This window comes from Bombus pyrosoma, linkage group LG2, assembly GCF_014825855.1.
Source record: "Bombus pyrosoma isolate SC7728 linkage group LG2, ASM1482585v1, whole genome shotgun sequence".
In the NCBI taxonomy this organism is placed as follows: domain Eukaryota; kingdom Metazoa; phylum Arthropoda; class Insecta; order Hymenoptera; family Apidae; genus Bombus; species Bombus pyrosoma.
The window spans coordinates 6,614,448-6,636,745 of NC_057771.1; the positions used below are offsets into that span (position 1 = coordinate 6,614,448).

Sequence of the window (22,298 nt, forward strand, 5' to 3'; positions counted from 1 at the left end):
TGTTATAATCGCACTGTTACGGAAATTCCGTCGGCGTTGCGCGTCTGTCTACCGCGGATCACTTAATTCCCCGAGTAACTAGTCCTGCTTCGCGAACTAGTTAATAGGATTCGAGACGTAGAATTTACACGAGAAATCCAAATACCATGATTACCGCGTTCTACTTGAGCTGACGTTTCATTTCTAAAGTCAGCGACAAATACGAAGACTGCAGGGAAAAACGGGACAAGTTTCTCGCTGTTTCTCTACTTTCGCACGGAGCAGCGAAATTTCGAAATTCCATCAATCCCTTCGTCCAAAATGGTCCTTACGTTTCATCTTTTTGTTCTTCCACCCTGTCGATTTAAAAAATATCGTTTGTCGTATCATATTGAAGTATCACTTGTCCTAGCCGTTATACCGTTTCGCGATCTACAAACTTTAAAATTAGGCTATCGCGTACCAATAAGTATTGCTCTTTAGTTACGGAAGGAAAAAAGAAAAGACAAACATGAAAATTAACAAAGATATAGCTGTCGTACACCTCTTTTCCTCTGTGACGTTCGTGCGATACCTTGGGACGATTTCTGCTCTTTTATCGCAAGAAAGATGAAGGATAATAAAATAAAAGAGAAATACGTCTCGCGAAGACACGGCGAACGGAGAAGCGTGAAATAATGGGCAGGAGCGTTCAATAGTCGTGTAAAAATGTTGAAGATGCCAGAGGGAAAGAATACAATGGGGATTCTATAGCGACAGTTAGTGTGTTTACACCGGATCGATGTCTCGCGGTACATCGACGGCAACGATGTTCGATACGTGTCACGTATTCCGTACGGACGGACGTCCCGTGCTCGATAGAAATTCGATAGAAATTCGATAGAAATTCGATGGAAAGGAGTCCGAACGTGTGGAACTTCTCTCGTCGATCGAGCCACCGATCGCTTCCACTCGCTGCAACGATTTTGTAAATAGAAGGCTGGTTCTGGCTTTTTGTTCTCGTTGTACGGAAGCACCGTCCCCTCTGCTGGGCAAATTTGTTCCATTTTCATGCGGACTCGTTAGGAACGACGTTCTTTTTTCAACCGACGGGAAACACGGAGCGGGAAGGTCGTTCGGGGAAGGTCTTCGTTTCCAAGGGAGAAACGAACAACGTCGATATTCCCTTTAGTCGAAATTAAAGGTATAAAACGCGACTCGAGATTCTTTCTTATACCATCCGGTTACTATCTTTAATAAAATAAAATCAAATGTTTAAAAACTGTTGCACATGACGTGAAAGAGCGGAAAGAGAAGAATGGGTTTATGGAGGGCAGCTCTGTGATATTTTCACTGGAAAAGAAAAAATTGTAAAGGGAAACGTAGGAATGGATACTCGGTTGCCAATATGCAGGTTAAATGGAGAAAATAAGAATACGTCGGTAGAAGCTAAACGATGCATAGGGTACCGATGGAAACCAGCTGCTTTTTGTAGAAATGCCATTGGATATTGTGGATTTCTTACGGGTATGATGACTCCATCGATCCCTAACAATCGGTTCAGCCAAACAAAAATTAATAACGAAGCGGAAGATAAAGAGCTTTCTGATGTAGTAAACTGACCTACTTTTATAGCCGTAAAATCGATATTACATTCGCAGCAACCTAATAAATTACCAAGAGTAAATCGATTAGACATTACGCATAATCCTACCGGATGATGATGCTTTAGTATCAATCTATTTGGTATCAAATTCATGGAAACAAAATTATAGAAACAAGCGTGCAGACTTTGGACATACTAATTACTCTAATAAATAAATAACCAAGTCGTCTTCCTTCTTTCGAACGATTGAGAGGAGAGATCAAGTTCTACAAGAATGGGTCGCTTCGTTTGCACGGGAAAAACGTAAGCCACGTTGATTTTCTTTTCAGTTTAAATTAAAGTTGTTCTCGAGAGCAGAAACCGAACGAACGAAATGGCTCGTAAAATTTCCTCGACCACCGTGAAGATAAATGGATGGTCTCTGCATCGTATACCTATTAGGCAGTATCAATATGCCTCAGTTTCGTGGATTGACACCGATTTGAGTGGAAACAGAGCAACGAGCTTGCTTCATCGTGAATCGTATTGGCCCCCCGTCGATCGTTCCAGATCGTATCTGTTTTCATTTCATTCTGCTCTCGATTCGATTGGAAACACCGTAGGAGACAAACCAGGAATTCAGAACGAGTTCCGTGTAATCCTTATTTCCAGACAATCATCCTGACAAAATCAGCGATCTCGGCGCGTGTTTCGTTATCCGTGCTTGAAGGTAACAAGATTCGCCGATATGCGTCTCTATTTTATAGAAGAAATCGCGTAACGCATTGAAACGCGCTACCGTTGCAAAGCACGCGGACGGTTCATTATCTTCGATAGGATGCATTTTAATTACGAGATTACGGATAAATCGAATTGCAGCGATTTTAATCTTTCTAAACATCATAGCTACGTATAATGGAATATCGTGACACCGTTAAATTGCTATTCCAATTTGTATTTTCCGCGCCTGCAAATAACAACATTTCCAGATACACGTTTTTATTCTGTGCAGCGAATCGCGTGACGCATTAAAATACACTACCGTCCGAAAATATTCCTGCGGTATATTATTTTTGACAGGACGTATTTTAATTACGAAACTACGGACAAATCGAATTGCCATGGTTTCGGTCTTTCTAGCCGCAGTGTACCTACGGTAGAACATTGTGACACGATTATATCTGTATCCAAAATTTGTATTTTCCGCCCCCTGGGCATAGCGAGATTCGCAGAATTTTCAAATTTCTCGATGAATTTTATGTAGAAAAATTAAAAGCAGCTTCGGCTCGCAGAGGTCGTTCGGTACAGATGTAACGGAAAACACAAGGAGCAGAGGGACAACAGAGAAACATTCTAACCCAGGATCTCGTGGATTTCTATTCATCCGTTATTTTCCCGATACATTTCGTTCAAAAAGATATTATAGATTCACCGCAATACAGCAACGATCGTTTCTCCGCTTGTTGGGAATTCGTTCAACAAAAATATCCAATACGTCGAATCTTGCCAGAAACCATTAGCGGAAACGAAATATAAAGAAAATTCAGGCAAAAGCTTTTTTATATGCGAAACAGATCGCGTTTATTAAGAAATAAAACGAGTGAAACTATAACGGACGAACTATCAACGTTTATGAGAATTAATATTTTTAATTAAGCATAAGATTTTAAGCAAGTAGCTGTTTCGCAGACTGAAGATTCCAGACGAATAATTTGAATATTTTTGCATATTGTACGCATTTTACGTATTTTAACATCTTATATATTCGGATAAAACATAAAACAACGGAAGCGGAATTTAAAAAAAATAAAAATAAAACGTCGTCGATGCTAGAAATGTTCTACCCATTGACGACAATTCGATATGTAACTCACTATAAAAGACAATGTACAAGGTCGGAAACTAAATCAGTAGGAGAACTACTTAATTATCTAAAGTGCTCTAAATTATATGGTGATCCATAATCGTAACTCGTAACTTTTCATTCTTACGCGTCGCTAATAACCCGTGCAAAAGTTTAATGCGACTATAAATAATAAAAGAAAAATTCCTCCTTTCCCCGATCTTGTTCCATAAGTTGGACGAAACCGTATTCGTTATGTGATAGTATCTTGGTCTAAACTAACAAAGAAGAATTATAAATCTTCGAGTTCTGTAGATCCCTGGACAGTGTAGTAGAATTCAGATGCCTATTCACCGTACTTGATACACTGTGCTCGACTTTCGTTCAAGCAGCTCACGCCAAGATATTTTTCGCGACAATATACGCAAAAGTCAGTTTCATTGTTATTCCGTTACTCGCGGATTCGTTTGCTTCGGTCTTTTTCTTCGTAGAATCGTTCCAAGCGTTAGATACCGTTAATAAGCTATCATTAACTGAACGATAAATGTATTATTTTATTCGAACAGCTCTAAAACTTCAATGTGCTATGTACTTTTCATGAAACAACTCGAAAAATGTCTGCTATTAATAAATAGTAAAAAGTATTTTTCTTACAGATTGGAAAAAACGCGCGGAAAAGAGACTAGTATTATTTTCAAAGCAATGGGAACGCTAAGACGAGAATAGCAAAAAAATACAGGAGATCGAACAATCCATTGGAACGTTCGTTTGGTAACAAACCTGTTAAAAAAAGTTCTTTCAATAAAATATAGCGGAAAGTAATTGTCAAATGGCCGCCAGTGTTTCCGAAATTTTTTTTCTTTTTTTTTTTTTTTAACAAATTTTCTCCGCGCAGCAAATTGTCAAGGTTAGCCAGAAAAAAATGCACGTATCGTAAAATAAGAACTATCGACATTGTATTCTCGAATACTGTGCGCGAAACATCGTGCAACAATAGGACGACAAATATTGCAAACGTACAATGGATTACGTGCGACGCGAATCAACGTTCGTAAGAGTGAATTCGCGAAGCGGAAAAAAGCGGATGTTAGCGTAGCTGTAATTGAAGAGGTAGTTGCGGTAAGGGGTAGGGTAGAGCCCTTTCGAAATACATCCACTACCACGTGACGAATGGAATGTAAATGTAAAGGGTCGAGGACGAGCGAAATCCTCTTATGATTCCGTCCACGTTCGGACACTCTTCTGCCTGGCTGTCGGAGCGGTCCAGTCAAGCCTTTCTCTCTCTCCTTCTCTCTCCTTCTCTTTCTCTTTCTCTCTTTCTTTTCCAGTATACATCACTTCTAGTTCTCTTCCTTTCTCGGCCTCGTTGTATAGCGCAAGCAGAATTTCAACCAGACGTCAGGAAAGTTAAAGGTTTAGCGGAAATGAACGTGTAATCGTAGATAAGCGAATGCAGAGTGAAAACAGTTATTAACTAAATATTAAAGGAGGAAGGAATATTCCGCATTTCAGCAATAAGTTTCTATTAAACAGGAGTTTTCATCTCGACTGGTTCGTTCAAAGGGAAACGGAAATTAATAAACGGCATTCTTCGGATCAATTTCAAAGTTGTCGAGTATTACGAGTAGAATTTGAAACTATGCGTGTATTATATCGAAATTGAATCACGTAGCCGGACCACCATTATTCCATGTTCACGGAATAATTAATACGATTGATCGATGGACGACGTTAATTAATGATCGATTATAATATTATTTTGGCACATAAACTTCTAAATTAAACACGCCAGTGAACGCAACGTGTCAAACACAATTTCGACGGATACATTCGAATTTTTTCTTTTCCAATTACTCCTAGTTTCCAATTAACTTTCCGTATTGCATCCATCCACCTATTAAATTATTTTCAATTAACATTCTCGCGTTCCAACGAATTGCACGTCATCTTGCGAGTTGCCTATTTACCGGGGACATGTTTCTGCAAGCTACGCCGTTTTAAATCGTATCCAAGCGAAACATTCGCCAAGTGAGGTCGAGGTTCGGCTTTATTGGATATTGGAAAACGTCCCCATCTCTCTCCCATCCCGCTGTAAAGGCTGGTCCTTGGAGATCAACGAGATCCTGCGGCCACCTACGATCATTGTTCAGACCTACGGCTATTCCAGGTCAATCCACGGGTCCCGTGGAAAGGCTGGCTTTACGACACCTCACCCCCGATGACGGACGACACGCTGACTCCCGTAAATTTTCAAACTTCCTTCCTGCATTATGTATAGCCGTCGAAGTAGCCGTTTCCAGTCTGGGCAACCAACCGATCGCTCGCCTTCATCATCCTTCCAGTCGCCACCAATCGAATGATTGAAGACTGACGTTTTTGCTGACTGACTTCTGTAACTTATTCGACGAATGAAAAAATTGCAGAAAAGAACGATTTTTGTTTTCAGCAAATATCCCTTTTATCGTCGTTAAGGCATTATTCTAAACTTTGTTGGACGTGTTATTTTTTCTTCTTTTTTGTATCTCTTGGAAAAGAAATATATATATATGTGTACAATAATCGTGTTGTTAAACAATACACATCGTACAACCGATTAATACTTTTGGCGCATAAATTGCGCCTCGTCGATTGTTTCAATAATACAGCTAATGCGATTGCTGCATTCTAATCCGCGCTAGATATCAGGTTGTCCGAAAAGTTTCCTTCGTTTTATAAGATGTTTTTTATTTTATATCAGTTTGTTGAATTATGCACGAACATGATAATAGAAATAGAACGAAATGGATCATACCTAATTCAATAAAATAATATAAAACAGAAATTGTTGCTCATCTATTATCACCTCATGAAACGAAAGAAACGTTTTTGGACGATCTAATATATTCATAAGTGTCGCATATCGGTGTCTAAAGAAAAGATATTGTTCGCAATGCTAGTGTCCCGGTGTAATTTACTCGTTAATTTTAATAACTGTTTCGCCTGAATAAAGATTGGTAGCGAAACTAAAGACGTTTCTGATAACAAATTCCTGAATAGAAAAAAGAACGAAATTTTGTAATAGAACACTAGCACCCTAGCAAGTTGTTCTACTTTCATATCTACAAAGCGTTATTTGCTCGCTGGCTCCACGAATTTACCAAAAGTCATTCGATTCGACGTTGCGCAACCCTTGTTCGCGATAACGGTTCATCGTTGAAAGTGTCGCTATCTTATAGCAACGCCACGAATGTCTATGCTTTATTCGAAGTAGTACGAATTATCCTCGCAAAAAAATAAAGAAACATCGTCCTTTTTGCGATAAAGAAATCGCTTCTCGAGAAAAAACTTGGTCATTTCTCTCGGATCATTTGCTTGATTAACACAACAGGTCGATCGATGCTCGCGGAAACTTGAACATCGCGTCGACGAAGTACCGTGCTTCTTCGACCGTGTCGGGTACCGTGACGCAATTTCGCCAATGTGTTTGCATACTCGGAATTGTTAAGGTCGAGAGAAGCAATTGGTAGAATGAAAATTGATGGGAAATTAGAGGAAGAGGCCGGCGGTATCGTTTTCCACGCACTTCGTTGAAACGCGTTACGAAATTGCAATCGTTTCTCTACACTCTGCGCGAAAAAATCAAAACGATCGTTAAAGAGTTAACGTCCTTCCAAATAATCTCGATTCCGCCAACATTCGACATAAGTCGAGCTCAAGTAGTAACGTAATCAATATCCGTGTAATCGGTTGCCAGGTATCGTTACTAGCGGCCTCGGGCTACGTTCGATAAAACCGTAGAACAACCAACCGATGACTTTTATGCTTTCTCATCTGTTTAATATAAAATATCGAGGATTCGATTAATTGCGGGTCGTCCAAGTGGACGAAGAACGCTTGTGGAAAATCGATAATTCTGTAATCGGAACGCGACGAAAAATGACGAGCAGCTCGTTCTCGATGATTTTCAGAGCGTGCGAATATTTTCGCAAAATCGCTGGCCTGCGTGAATCGATGCGACGATTAGCTTTCGTTCGTTACGTTGTCCGATCAATTAACGACTATTATCGAAGAACGAATTAAAATTAAAGATACAATGGAATATTTGATAAAACAAGATAAATCATTATCAAACGATCTCGTGGAGTTTAAAAATGTGTAAAACGAGACTCGCCAGTTCCTATATATTACTCGTGCTACGGCTGAAAAAGTAAAAAATACGTGGACACTTGTTTGTTTCTGGCAGAGAGTAATTTAGTTAAAAAATTACAAATGAGAAGATCCATCGCGATTTTATCCTTTATTAAAGCTGCCCTGGAATATCACGACGCGATAAAATCTAGTTTTTAAAGTTAATATGCAACGAGAAATTAGCATATGTCAATTTTAATTTAAAAAGTTAGCTATTAGCAGCTGGTTCGGTCGTCAAGCTTCAGATAAGATAGAGAAGATTTTTCCAAATTGATAAAGAAAAATAAAACCGGCTATCACGGTTTATCTTAATAAATAAAGTAATATTTAAAATTAGTTAATGCTTGCACGAATAACATATTTAACGTTAACGTATCGTTGACAAGGTTTCGAATAAACGGATGTTCGTCGATTCCAAAGGAAGATAGTAAAGATTGCTTTCCGTCGTTACTTTGCGAGAACTTTAATCGACAGAAATCTTAACTCCGCGTACGGCAAAATACATCGTTTCTTACGGCGGATAAACTTCTTTCCCTAAAATCGAAATTTTAGACATTTCAGTAAAAACTTTATGCTACGTATAAACTCTCTGCTAAGAAGTTGCTCGTTCGTATTATACCTCGGCATAATATACAAGCTTTGCGTATAATATCTTTTTTGCTACGTAGTTGTCTGCAAACTGTATCCGGCAGCCAAGTATCTGGCAAATTATCCGCCTAATATTCTTTTACGCGATTATACGATCCTCCCTTGCTTTCCCTCGTTTCTCAACACTTCCCTTTCTGCCTGATACCATTCCCATTTCCTCGCCAACTTATGACTCCAACGTCACGCGAAACTTTTGCCATCAGGAAACCTGTTTTTCTATTTTCTCCTCATATACGTTACCGTGTCTATCGAATGTAACTTCTTTCCGACGTTTTCTCCATTCCTTCCTTCCTTCCTTCCTCCCTCGCTCGCTGTTCTCCGCTCTCATCCTTAATTTTATTTCTGCCATTCTTTCAGCACTTATCGTCCAGGTCGACGGTGCGGTATCGCGTGTAACGTCTGTGTTTCGCGCGAGACGCGTGCAACCAAACGAAAGAAACAAGGTTTTCAGATGCTTCAACGAATATCGCGGATACGATACACCGACGCGACGTTCCTGTACGCCGAAGACAATTGGCTTGAAAGCAACAAGCGAACGGGTATAAATTACTCAAAGGGTGTACCTTTTACTTTTTATTTATTCGAACCATATCTCTCTCTCTCTTTCTATCTTTCTCTGTAGGAACAGGAGCGCTGGAAGAAATTATTATTCGAACCGTATTTCTCTCCTCTCTCTCTCTCTCTCTCTCTCTTTCTCTCTAGAAACAAGAGCGCTGGAAGAAATTATAACACCGAACGATCCCACAAAGGCAAAAGCGTTCGCGTGACCCTACCTTGGTCGCAATAAAGAGTACCTACCTAAAGAGTGGCGGCACAAGTAAAGTACAGACGGTTTTCAAATTATTAGAAATTCTCACGGAAGAATTCACGATAACGAGAAACGAATCTAATTACGTACGTTGTTTATTCCGTCTCGTCGGGTTTCCCGGCTCCAGCCAAGATATTTCATTTCACGGAATACGTTTTACAGATATGTTTTAATTAAATGCACGTCCGCAGTGGCTATCGCGTAATTAGCGTTGTTTCAATGAAATCGATGCCTGTTTCAGATCGAAATCCGGTGACCCGCGCAACCAACGTCAGAGAAATCCAATCTTTCACCGCAGTCGTCGCGCCGTGAACCGCGATTGCTCGTATGCAACGAGCGAAATTAGGCAGAAGAACGTTAGCCGAAGACCAACGAGGCGCCACATTTCACGTTGAAATCATTAATTTACCATAGCTGCGGCAAGAGCAAGGGATTCGCCAGGAACGAAAAAACGCGACGAACGATGGAACGTTCGTTCCTTGGTGAATAATTTTGGCGCCAGTTTTACATACAGGAGGCGCGAAACTTTCGGCTTTCGCTGGAAACGGATGGAGGAGGAGCATGGAGACAGGGCGACAAACAACCAGCCAAGGAATCTAATTTTACGGTGTGCCGGCTTCGATTTCCGCACGATCCGATGATTTCACCTAATAAACCTCGTGTTCGTTCACCGCGTTTAACGAAACCGGAGGCAGGCTGTTGAGGGACGAAACGCGATCGTTGACAAGCTCGATCCGCTGACAAACAATTACCACGGTATCGGCCACAAAATTCGCATTACAAGCTGCAAACTAGTTTTGACTGGCGAATAGGTAACGACGTTTGCCGAAACTGCTGTTTAATATAAACGTTAACAACGTACGTGTTTAATATTTCGCGATGCAAGCCACAAAATCGAAGTAACCGCGGTGCATGTTGAATTTCGATTAATTCGCCGTAATGTTCGGTCGAGCATGACCGCCAAATACATAGATCGTCAGGCGTTTCGCCTGCTCATTAACGCGTATCGAACCGAGAGGAAATCGAAGCGGAAATTGACGGTGAAAAAGTTATGTCGAAAAAGTTACGTGGAAATTTAATAAAAAAAAAAGAGAGAAATTACGAAAGAAAAAAAGGAAAATTTCATCGGTAAAAAGTTTAAAAGTAAAAAAACGAACGCGAAGAAGAATCGATCGCGCAGGTATGTTCCATTTGAACGTTAGAATCTCCTGAGCGATTGCCACTTGAAAGACGAAACGCGTTGAGATTGAACGTGCCGAGATCCCGAGCAGCGTATATTAAATTATTATTCATTATCTCGGTTGCCGCAGCCTCGACTTCTTTTTAGATAACAATTTCGGCTGGTATTGCCGAGACATAGCGTCTCATAGAGACGCTCTAAACCGCGCTTTAGCCACGAAAGCAGCTCGAAAGGAAAAAATAGGGGAAACCAGTTTTAAGGGAGACGTTGCATTCGCTGAATCGGGCCTCGGCTCGACTTTAAACGGCCGCTCATAATTCTCAATGAATCCGAAAGCAACTGTCAATACGCGAAATTAAACGGTCAATAAACCTTGGCGAACGGCAGCCAGAGCTTTTTGCACGATCTATAAAACACGTAAAATAACCGCGAATAATGCTGCAATTCGACCCTTTTACGTCGCCGCCATGGAGCGGTATATCCGTTTCACAGAGGCGGGATAATAAAGCGATTGCGGAAAGGTACCCCTAAAATCCTTTTAATTGGTCGTTACCACGAGAGGATATAACGGAACCGTGGCTTTTTCACGAAAAGAAAAGAGAGCAAGAAATCATCGCCGATGACACACGGCGAAGAGATTCACCGAAAAAATGTCGAATTTACTCGGTTAACCCTTGCACGATGCAAAGAGATTCGAGCGAGTTTCGGATAAATTTAGGCTGGAAGCCTGAAGGAACGCTCGAGGAGAAATAAATTTGAAAATTTCTGTAGTATCCACGAACTTGACTAATTCTTGACTAAACAGGTTCAGACTTTATTCTCTTTTAAACGAGGCTCTAAAAGAAAAAGATTTATTCGACGTTTTCAACTTACCTCCGCATGTAGAACAACTCTCTGTCGCCCATCTATTCCCGTCTAGTCGGAAATTAGTCAAATTGGTATTACGTATAGTTGACAAATTTTCAAGCTCTAGTTTCTCCAGAATGAAACCGCCAACGCGATTTAGTTATTCTTGATTTTCGTCGTATTTTCAGCCATAGGATCTCCCTGACTAAGTACGTACCACGGTGCATAAATTGTCTTGTCCAGTTGTAAGGAATAATATTAAAATACCAAACAAGTAGGCATATCGGAGACAAAAAGATTCCCATAATTGAAAGGAATTAATATTTACTGCTTGCGAGATTAATTAAAATTATCGGTATTTATTTCTTATAAAGACTCCAAGGTTCATATTGTTCGTATCTGCGCGATAACTGCAAGAGATGTTAACGATAAAGATGTAGTCATTTTCTCAGTCGTTCATTACGAATTCTGCGCTGTTTTATTGCACCGTGAGAAGGTTGAAGCGTGTCAAGGCGAAAGTCATAGAGATACCGTACGATAAAGAAAAGAAAGGAATAAAAGAAGCGCGGAGATAGAGGAGATTTAAAGCGCCATAATTCAATGGGATCGGCGCTATATTAATCTTCGGGATTTTCATTAACTCTGTAGAATATGTTCTTTTTTAATCCGCGCGTGATACGCCAGCGACGGATCGTTGAAACTGAATCCGCGCGTTGCAAGCGTGGCTTGCTGAGGAAACTGTGCTTGCGTGCCGTGGCCGATAACGCTAAGTTGGAGGCTTAGCTAAAAGGAAATAAAGATAAATGACGGCATTTCGTGCAGTACAAATTGAAAGTGGAAGGGTGCCATCATATATCAGTATTTGTTCTGGTCTCTCGCGCATCGCCAATAACCCGCGACATCTCGAGAATCTATATTTTCGTAATTAAGAGCGACAGCTACGACGACAGCTGCCACTCTCGGCCACTCGAATTCCATTAAAACGATCTTTCACAGCCGATTTCGTCTCTATGTTTCGTTTCTTCTTTAACCCCGTTCTATTCTTCCGGTCATTTTCGAGCCAACTGCATTTTTTTCAATGTTAAAAGATGTCTCGGAATATGATGAAGGTGAATATGAAGGAACTTCCACGAATACGCGCGATTTTTCATTTCAATTTTGATGTTAAATCAGTGGAGGATCGAAAATTTCATGGCAACGAGGTCGGAAAATATAGTTTCGGGAGAAACGCAAGGGGAGATTTACCCCTTCGAGATTATGACGGGCGAAAGTTGGCCGCAGCGCACCTCTTCGATATGGAAAAATGAATAAAGTTGAACGGCTGGAATTTTGTTTCTCGACGATGGACGCGGAATAGAAAAATTGCTTGCGGTAGTTAGAAACAATAACATCCCGATGGTATTATTACAGCACGATAATGTTCAAACAAAATTCGCACGAGATGAAATTTCAGCCGTGATAGCCCCCAAGGATTAAGACTGTGATAAATCTCTCTCGTATTCGTCCCTGTAACTTCGTTAAGAGTTTAAATTTTGATAAACTGTTGCGTACGCTTAGAATCTTGAAAAAATTAAAAATTCGATCGTTTTAGACATCAGGATGGTGTACTCTTTAATCCGCAATTTTCATCTCCATTTAGTAACGAGGATGTTAGAGGGAAGAAAATATTACGTCCAACATTATCCAACACGGTTTACAATAGGAAACCTTGGTCCGTTTCAATATTGACTGTATACCTACAAATATATGAAACGTTTCTGCTTTCTATTCGTAAAGGGATAGAACACAGACAATGCAAGATAGGGAAACGTTTCTTGTGAAAATATTTGATTTTATGTCAGATCTCGTCGCTAGCTTGGAGGGTTGCGTCGAAACAGACATGATTGCAACAAGCCTGAAATTTCGGAAGCCCGTTTATACGAAAATAGCGTCGATCCATGCTGAACCAGGACGGCGAGATAAAAACCGGCCAACGTAGTTTCCAATCTGACAAAGACAAATAGCGTTTACCGAGCGCGGAATCGAAGCGACGCGACCAACTATTCGCGTGATAATAACGAGCGATCGTCCAGAAACGCGTCTTATTCGTCAGAAACCGAATCTATTGCCAGTCTCGTTTCCTTGTAGATATCCTGCCTGATAGTTCCCATTTACACCGGCGAAAACTATTCGTCTTCGAGCAGCTTTCCTGTTCCGGCTGCTTCATAGAAGACGTAAGTTCGTTGTGCTTACGCATATTGCGGTCTTTGAAAGATCGATATTGTCGTTAAAAATTTGAAAGTAACTTAGAGTCGAAATAAAGAAGCGATATTTTTTAGAGGGAAGGTACATAGGTGCACGGTCTGTCTGAAAAATATACCACTTTTTACCGCGGTTTGAAAGTTACGTTTAGATACAAATAGAGCATCAAATACGTATGCAACCGCGTTTACGAGTATTAAGACATTCGTAGAAACTGCGTTATATCGCAGACATCGTACAAATATTATTCAATCGTTGAAGGAAGCGTTTCCACTTTTGCCACTTGTACGCATTCCTCGCTGTTTCAACAGCTCTATAAAGAAGATAAAAGAGAGGAGAGTTAATCGATGATTCGTATTTGAAACTTCTGTCGATGGTTATTCAACGAATGATCGTAATAATTAGAATAGCAATTCAAGTATCATGGAAAATAACTATACTTGTATCCGCCCTCGATACTCGGCCTGTTAGCGTTCTGCTTCTGTTTCGTTATTCCCTTCTTTTAATTCAACTTGATTCACATTATCGTACGTTTGTCGCGATAACGATGTCGCTTAGAACGAACTTTACAAATTCAAATATAATTTAAGCGCGATCGCGAGCGGCCGTTTTTATCAGAAAGTAATTCAGTCGCTGAGCTTCGATCAAATTGTCACTTCCTTGCTATCGACTGCTGTCAGTCTCCTATAAAATTGGATTAGAACACGTAACAGAATTTTGAATCGATGGTAACTATATTGGAAAGTTGTAGCCGAACGCAACGGTGATTCGCTTGCGATTCAATTCCGAATTCTGATCTGCGAATTCTTCGCTGGCCCCGTGTACTCGATAACCAAAATCGAGTTTTCAAATGTTTCATTTGTAGGAACACGCAGCCGCTGTAGCCATAGCCTAATGTTAGGTCCCCGCTGACCTGGACTATACGCAAATTGTTCATGCGCGGAGCCGCAAATACTCGCGGGCAAAACACACATACACCCGTTGTGAATAGAGCCTTTCATGTATCGTTTCCCCAGCGAATAGTGTTCTCTGTTCGCTGACAAATTCGCCGCGCGCTGCTTGCTATTTGCAAAAGTGTCGACACTATCGGCAAACAGCAGCGTAGATTCGGCATTACGTGTCGATATTGATTCGGCATCGACCAATTGGAAGAAAAGAAGCGAGACGCATAAGGGCAAGAGGATGAAGAAGAAAAAGATGGAGGAGAAGGGAAGAAAAGGAGAGAAAGAGGGAATGAAGAAACATAAGCGAAAGAAAGAAGAAGTAAAAGAAAGGAAAGGAAATGGAGGTAGAACTGAAAGCACGGCAAAACGAAGAGATTGAAGGGAAGAAAATAGAAGCATTAAGAATAGTATTTACTTTTTTCTTGCTTACCTATCAGAGTTACAGCAGCGATTAAATAACGCTTGTTTAACCTGAGATTCTTATACTCCTCTATCCTTTTCTCAATAATTTAATCAACTTCGATCTTCGCCTTTAACACCGTGTCTTAAAACACTTCAATTTCTATCCAATTGTAACTCTGATTAGTTTAGCTGATTAATCGTTATTCGTTTAATTCTTCTTATTCAACTTTTTATGTTTTTCATTTTTTTTTTTTTTTTTTATGTTCACGTCGTAAGACGTATCATATGTATCGCAAGAAAATAAAAGGCACTAAGATAATGCATATAATTAAATTTGCGGAAAAATGGTCTTGGAATAATCCGATGCTTAAACTTGGAACGTAAATACTTGCACGTTGGTCGACAGCCGTCTACTACCAATTCAGCTCCGTTAGCGAGTGACAGTGTTTTTATGTCGCATCTTGTCCCGATGACGTGACAATTAAAAGATTCGCGTGGTTAAAGCAGAAGGTCGGCCAGATAAGGTAAACAGAGAGACCCGGCCCGAGCAACTTTTTTTTATCCGGGAAAGTTTAATTACGTTTTCGTTAAGCTTTGACATGGCCGATCTGATTACAAGGAACAAAAGTTTTTCCGCGCCGCGGAAAAATACATGCGAGAGCCGAGCGCACGCAGCGGCTGTCGGTTTTGCCGCTTTCGACTAGCTAGCGACCTATGTCGGAGATAATTTACATGGAAATGAGAATCGGCATTGATTTTACGTCGAAGCCAGTAACAGAACTAGCCGGGTGATAGATTGTCCCGCTGCCTGACGTCGATCAAGTTTTCTTGTCGAAAAGCCAGAGTGGAATTCCCCCTTGCTTCGACACCGGCGCGAACGTTCGCCTACTTCTCGATCGAATTCACGCTTTCTCGCTTCCTCGACGAATGTAAATTCCTGTCCAACCAGTGATCCTCTACGTGTCGATACACGCGCCTCGCTCAGCAGCCTGGTTTTACATTTTTTATTGCGGTTACACTCGCGACTTTGTCGCAACGCGTCTAGCGAGTGGCGCAGCCTCGGGTTTTCGCTGGCGGAACGAAATAGACGCCAAGTTCGACGTAAATGAAACGAAATGTGCCGCGAATAAATCGTTTTCCTCTTCTTCTCCATCTCGAAATAACTTTCAAAGGAGAAGTAATTTAAATCTATCTAGATGCAACCGTACAAGTCGTAGCCGCGACGAAAGAACAACGCGACGAGCAAAACGATCCGACAAATTATAGCGTATCACCGTAAGTTCTACATTCTTCTTTTTTTTTTTTCTTTGTAAAACTATCGTATTCACTGGGAAGGAAGAAAAATAGCACGAAAGCAGTTAATTTTTGCGTAAGTACAAAACCAGCGAAACAGAATATTTCTTTTTTTATACAAAAATTAAGCTCGGGATGCAAGGAAATTAAATTTTGAACGGAAATTAATACCGCACAGGTAGCCGCGCCAATTTTCAACGAGTTTCGCGTAATTTAGGTATACTTTTAATGAAATTCCGTATCTCGTATCTACGGAATTAGAAATTTTAAGATTCGCGATTCGCCTAATTAACCACGAGAATCGGACAAATACGTGCGATTTAAAATAACAAAGGATCGCTCACCAAGTTGCTAACATTTCCTTCGATTTTCCATAGTTTTCGCACCGCGACAAGCACGCGTCGTGTCAGGGAACACGATGGTGAAATTGCACCATTAATTTAACAAGCGACGCGCCACACATTCGCCCGTAATTTCCAACGGGGTCATTAAGGTGGCGCTTATATTTCTTGTAACCATATTATCGAAAAATCTACGGGCTCGGAAATTGCCGGCGTAGGTAAGACTATATAGATGCACGATCGCTTTTAACGACCTGCAACGAAACTCTGCGAATACGTTCGGATCATCGCGTTTCTTCGTCCATGGCCGTACGAAAGAGGCCACCATTCGACTCAAACATCGCTAAACAACGACACGGAAAATATTACTGGGATGTTTCGTTCACGCGATGGATCCTCAGGCTGAGGCAAACGCGTTCAAACGTATTTTCCTCACTTCTAATCGGCTGTAAAAATTGCTCGACTATTAATTATCGCTTCCAGGTAAACGAATATTCGTGCAACGATTGGCTTCCAGTACGAAATTGAACGCGAATTCACGTTACGAATTTTCAAGCAGGAAAACCTTCGACCAAAGGTTTCGTCGTTACTTGTTTCCTTGTAGAACGTAGATCGGACTGAGATCGGTTGGCCGCAATGTTCCAATAAGTCCGTGAATATCTATAAAAATGTCGGACATGTTTCCGAAACTTTAAATCGCTGGCTATTATTCCGACGGAGAGTAGACGAGCCGGCCGAAAGTTCCTCGATAAATCACCTTGAAAAAGCGAACAGGACAGGTGGAAGGGCAGAAAGGAGGAAGGGGCGGAGTTGCGAAACTAATAAATATTAATACTGTATGGTTACTTCATAATCGATCGAGACCTTTTTCCAACCATCCTTTACGAACAATTTAATCCAACCCTTGCCGGTTTACGGAGGATCAGATTAACTGTCTGTATTCTCGGATCGGACACAGTTACCGAAATTATTTCACGACGTCCATTCTCGCCAATTGCTTTGCGATAATTTTTTATTTCACCAATAAAAAAAGGATTCATCCGGTCAGACGCGCGATCGCGAAAAATCCGATAAATTTAACAGTCCGCGCCCGCGCTGCGTGAATCCTCGTAAACGTCGCGATATACATCCCCGTTCATTATGCAACGATATTGCACCGATATCTAGCGAGCAAGCGGGTCGCAAAAAAAAAAAGAAAAAAAAGGAAGCAGCGAGCATTAGTTTGGAATTGCAACGAATATCGGGAATATCGCGAGCGCGCGTCCGCGCGTAACAGAACGAGATTTAACCGGGACGATGAATTTCACTCGTAATACAGGCCGAACACGCAACACCATGCGTAAATGTGGTTGTTTTCGAAAACATAATAGGAGTAATTGTCTCGCTCCACGTCCCAGAGGCTCTGAAACGCCGTGTGTACGCTTTGATCGAGACGTTGGACTATGGTCACCTGCGTCACTAATTTATACCTTTTAACAAGAAGAATAAATGTTACGATACAGATAAATAATACAAAGGATAGATGATGATGCTTTCTAGAAGTTAGAACTTTGCGCTCTCAATAAAGATACGACTGTAGGATACACCAGGGTCGAAGATAACAAGAGGCGAAATCAAGAAATGAGATATTTCGAGAAATACGATCGTAGTTGCACTGCCAGGTCAAAGCGTAAACCAACGATTACGATAGCATTTCCAATAATATCAGATAAACGTTTAAACTGCTGGTATGAAGATTCGTTTCCTAACTCTAACAGCTTCTACAAAATCCAGTATGCTGAAGTGAGATCGTTACTTTCAACCCCGGGTTATTCCACTGTCTGTGCGGCTCTCGAGCGTCGAATCTCGAATTAAAAGCAAGAGAAACGATTTTTTAGCGACAGCAGCTGTTACGAAAGAATTTACGAGCGAACCTACGAGGTAAGCCCGTTTGAAATTTGTTGGCATCGCGAACGTTCCGCGTTTATTGCGAGCAACGTAAACGTGTCGAGCATTATTACCTATCGTAATCCTTTTTGCATAGTGCGTTTTGCAAATCCGATCCAATCTCCAAGCACAATTTCGCCATGTGATTTGGATGATATGCCGTCACCGGCGATAATTTACTCTCCATCGTCTCCATCACCAGTTTATCGACCACTTCGACATCGAAAGGGTTAAATGAGCTGAGCCGATAAGTGTTTTGATACCTGGGAACCTGCATTGTTCGATCGATCCACCAAGTTGTGCCACCAAATCGTGGTTAATTAGACCGTGATCGTTCGTTTTTAAACCACTGCGTCTGTCCACATGTGTTTTCCATACATTACTTTAACGTACCTTCAATCGATCTCCACGTTTATGATAGAACACGCGACTTGCCGAATTCAGCAAAGCGGAAAACCTCATCGACAACCTCTTCTTGTCTTGCATCTGCATCGATGTTTTTAAACGATTTACCATTAACCTTATTCTTACTAGTTTCTTATTAGTCCACCTATTGTTTTACCTCGTTGAATTGTACTTGTCTCAGTTTGTCGATCTTTGCTAGATTCGGATTTGAAGGCCGAAACTTCGACCCATGAACTTCGGCATTTTTGCTGTATTGCTGATTCATTATCCAAAAATATAATTAAAAAGGACGACGTTCGAAAGTCGTCTGGACGCGAATCGAACAAAAGAACGTTCGCGGGAATGAAGTTGAATCTATATCGCGGTACAGGCTTACATCGAAGAAAGCAAATATTAGGGCGAGTTTAAAAAGAAAGTTACCAGCGTTTCACGAGCTTTATCTCGAACAACGAATAGAGTCTGAAAAATAAAAGATAGAAATTTCGCAGGTAATGAATTAAAAGATGGATCGTAATAATGAATATCGACGAAGTTGGTGGTCCTCAACGTTTCCACGAACGAATCGATAGAAATTCGAAAACGTAACTAACGATACGAGATTTTAATTGAGTGCTGTTAGATGAAGCACGAGTCTTTGTACGACCCTGGATGACATGACATCAATCGGTGCAGCTGCTCGATGCTTTAATTTAGGACCTCGCTATATCGCGGATATTCTGCCGCAAATACAATTTCCTATAGCTGGACTCGATACAAAGTCTAAATTCAATTTCCCACGACTCGGTGCAATTCACGTTTCAACGTAGCTCGATCTCGCTCGGTCGAGAGACTGAAACAATAAGATGAAGATACAGAGCGTTCGTATTGTAGCCAGGAGCCTCGCACAAAGCAAACAACGCACTGCGACTCTTAATTTATATCGAATATAAGAAGCTTAGTAAGGAAGAAAATCTTGAAAGAAAGTCTCGGGCAAATTCGCGTCTACTTATATTTTATTTCAATTTTCTTCGTCCTGTGCTCTTTAGAGGGGTATTATCGAGAAGACGAATCAAAGTAGAAAGAGAAAATCGTATCTATCTGTTCCTCGTCCGTTCGATTTTCTTACCTGCTCGTGTAATATACGGGTGCATTATCGCTATCGTTGCTCGCGATCTTAACCCCAGGAACATTCAGTTTCTCTCAACTTCGACCCGTCCGCTTATTTATGCTAGAACAATATCAACGTGTTCGGAAATTAACAACAACGAAAGCGTCGGTAAATCGGCTGGCGAGAAGCCTTCTGACGTAGCAAGAGTTACTACGGCGTGTGACAAACGTAATTTTTGGATAAAAAACGCACGAATCTCCGGACAAGAAAGCCGAAATTAAGCCGATCAGCGACTGGGCGTCGGAACTCGAAGAACTCTTCTCAGTGGTAGAGTTTTATGTCGGAAACATGGAGAAGTCGTTACAGGTATGGTGGATGCATGGCTATTAATCGTAAAAGTATTGAATATTCGGAAGATAAACGATAGGAAAGAAAGCCGAGAATGCAGGAGCATCGGCAGGCGCCTTATCTTTCTTAAAGGCAAACCTGTCGATTCGAATGCAACGCGGTACGCGAATAAATGGTAGAAGGAGCCGTGAACTTCGATTTTTCATCGATAAAATTCATAGTTGATTTATGCCAGCCGGCTTTATTGCGAGTTCTCGGGAATAAGGGAGATGGGCCGTGGGTTATAAGAGTTCGAGACACGCGCGAGTCTTCTCTCGATAAAACCGTCGATATTTACGTGTACAGTGCATTCCTCGTATAATTCAACTTGCATTCTCGCGGATTACGTGACACCCATTACTGATCCTATTCGCAATGAAAACTATAGGATTCTCTACAATGGGAAAAGAATCTAAGAATAAGGAAACGGACGAACAACCGCCTTGCGACCGGTTCTTATCGATTTTCTACTGTAACTTGCTAACTGTAAACGTAACTTGCAAGTTTCCAGGCTCTGCCTGGCCCGTTGAATCTCACAGAGTGTTAATTGCTAAGATACTTTCATCGATTGGTAATTCGTAATGCTGCCGACGAGCCAGAACAAAGTGGCACAGAGTGCTCTGAAAATTACGGTCGCCTTGTTCGAGCTCATTAACTTGGAGCTGGCAAGTCGTTAGATACCGTAGGAAGAAAGTTGCCCGTAGACTTGTACAACTACCTTCTCGTATAACAAATTTACTAAAACTCCGGTCGTCTACCGACCTTACAGGTGCCGCTCTAAATCTGCACGGGACTTAACTTTTCCATAACAAACGACATTCGAATTCTCGTTAAACGTGGAATTCGTGAGACGCGCGGATGAAAATATCGTTCGTTTGACAAACGTTTCCTAGATTTAGTCTCGAACGTGTTCAAGTTCGTAGTTTAAAGTAAATGCTAAACGAATCGTTTCGCGAGAATTTACGATCGATCGAAGGAAAGTCGAGCTCCGAACATTTGTCCGCGTGCAAAGCGAAAGAGTGCTATCACAAAATTGCACGCGCAGCATTGTTCCACGTAGCTGATAGTCAAACGACCATCGATCGCTTCGAGTTGCCGTTTCGTTCGCGCATAATTTAAACGGCGGCCGATTATCGCTAAACTTATTGACGATTAAAATATAAGACTCGTTCGATATCAATGAAATTAAAATGAAAAATCTATCAAACGATAAATGATACGACAATATACTTGATCTTTATAAAAATCCCAACAATGCACCGTTATAAATTCATAAAATTGCTATGACCAATTATCGATCGATCACTTTGAATAGGACTTTTTCCGTATACTCTGTCGAAAATGATTCGCAACCTCGAGGAAACGCTATGTGCCGATAAAATTGCTAGGAAAGATATTAAATCGGTTTAACTTGACAGTAAGATAGAGTAATACTTACTTACAATTTGCCTCAAGGTTTAAGATTTAAGCTGTCCGCTCCAGCGCAATTGTTAGATCCACACACTACGCAGTATGGACGGAGCAATAAATAGTAATAATAGAAAATTGCTTATCCGGCCATTCTGGTAGTTCTAGCGTTAAATAGAAACGTACCATCCGTTAATCTCCTTTGTTCGGCCTGATTCAGTTTTGACTTTTTTACAACGCTTGAAGAGAAAGGAATGTAAAAACGCATTCTCCGTCACTTTATACACATTCGCGCGAGATTTTCAGCCCGAACGAAGAGACCGTTATACGCGGATTTAAATGCTTCTGTAAATAAGATAAAAGGCGAGAGGGATTACGGAGCGAAGTTATTTGTCTTAATAATCGCAAGTGGAATCTGCACCAAACGGTTAAACGAAGCGCTCTTCGTTGGTTCCTGCATCCTCTGCGCAATCCATCACGCTAAGTAAAAGAAAAAAATGATACTTACGCTCGAAATTATTCGGATATTACCTATTTCTATTCTCGATCAGAGGATTTCTTGATTGTAAAATTACGAACAAATCGAACTGCGACTTTGCACGTTTCGAATTCTCTTGAAAATTCACAAATAACATAGCGATTACACCTTTGATCATCGAAACTTCCTCGACTTGACAGCTTTTTTTCAAAAGACTTTCATTTTCTTAGCTCATCGGCTCGTCATCGTCAAAATTCTCTCGATTAATCGCGAATTAAAATTAAGATGAGAAAGTCAACGAATATATAGATACTTATCGTATCTTGCTCTCGTGATTTATCATATTACAAAG

At 40.9% G+C, this 22,298-nt stretch overlaps 1 protein-coding gene across 1 annotated transcript; it reads right to left on the bottom strand.

Annotated features, from left to right (window-relative positions):
• Positions 1-17,559: 17,559 nt before the first annotated feature.
• LOC122574098 (dynein light chain Tctex-type protein 2B-like) lies at positions 17,560-18,852 on the bottom strand. Its single transcript, XM_043741252.1, has 4 exons — positions 18,745-18,852; positions 18,576-18,668; positions 18,257-18,453; positions 17,560-17,725 (listed from the first exon to the last, which is right to left on the bottom strand). The coding sequence occupies exons 1-4, from the start codon at positions 18,850-18,852 to the stop codon at positions 17,560-17,562; spliced, it is 564 nt and encodes a 187-aa protein (XP_043597187.1).
• Positions 18,853-22,298: the final 3,446 nt, after the last annotated feature.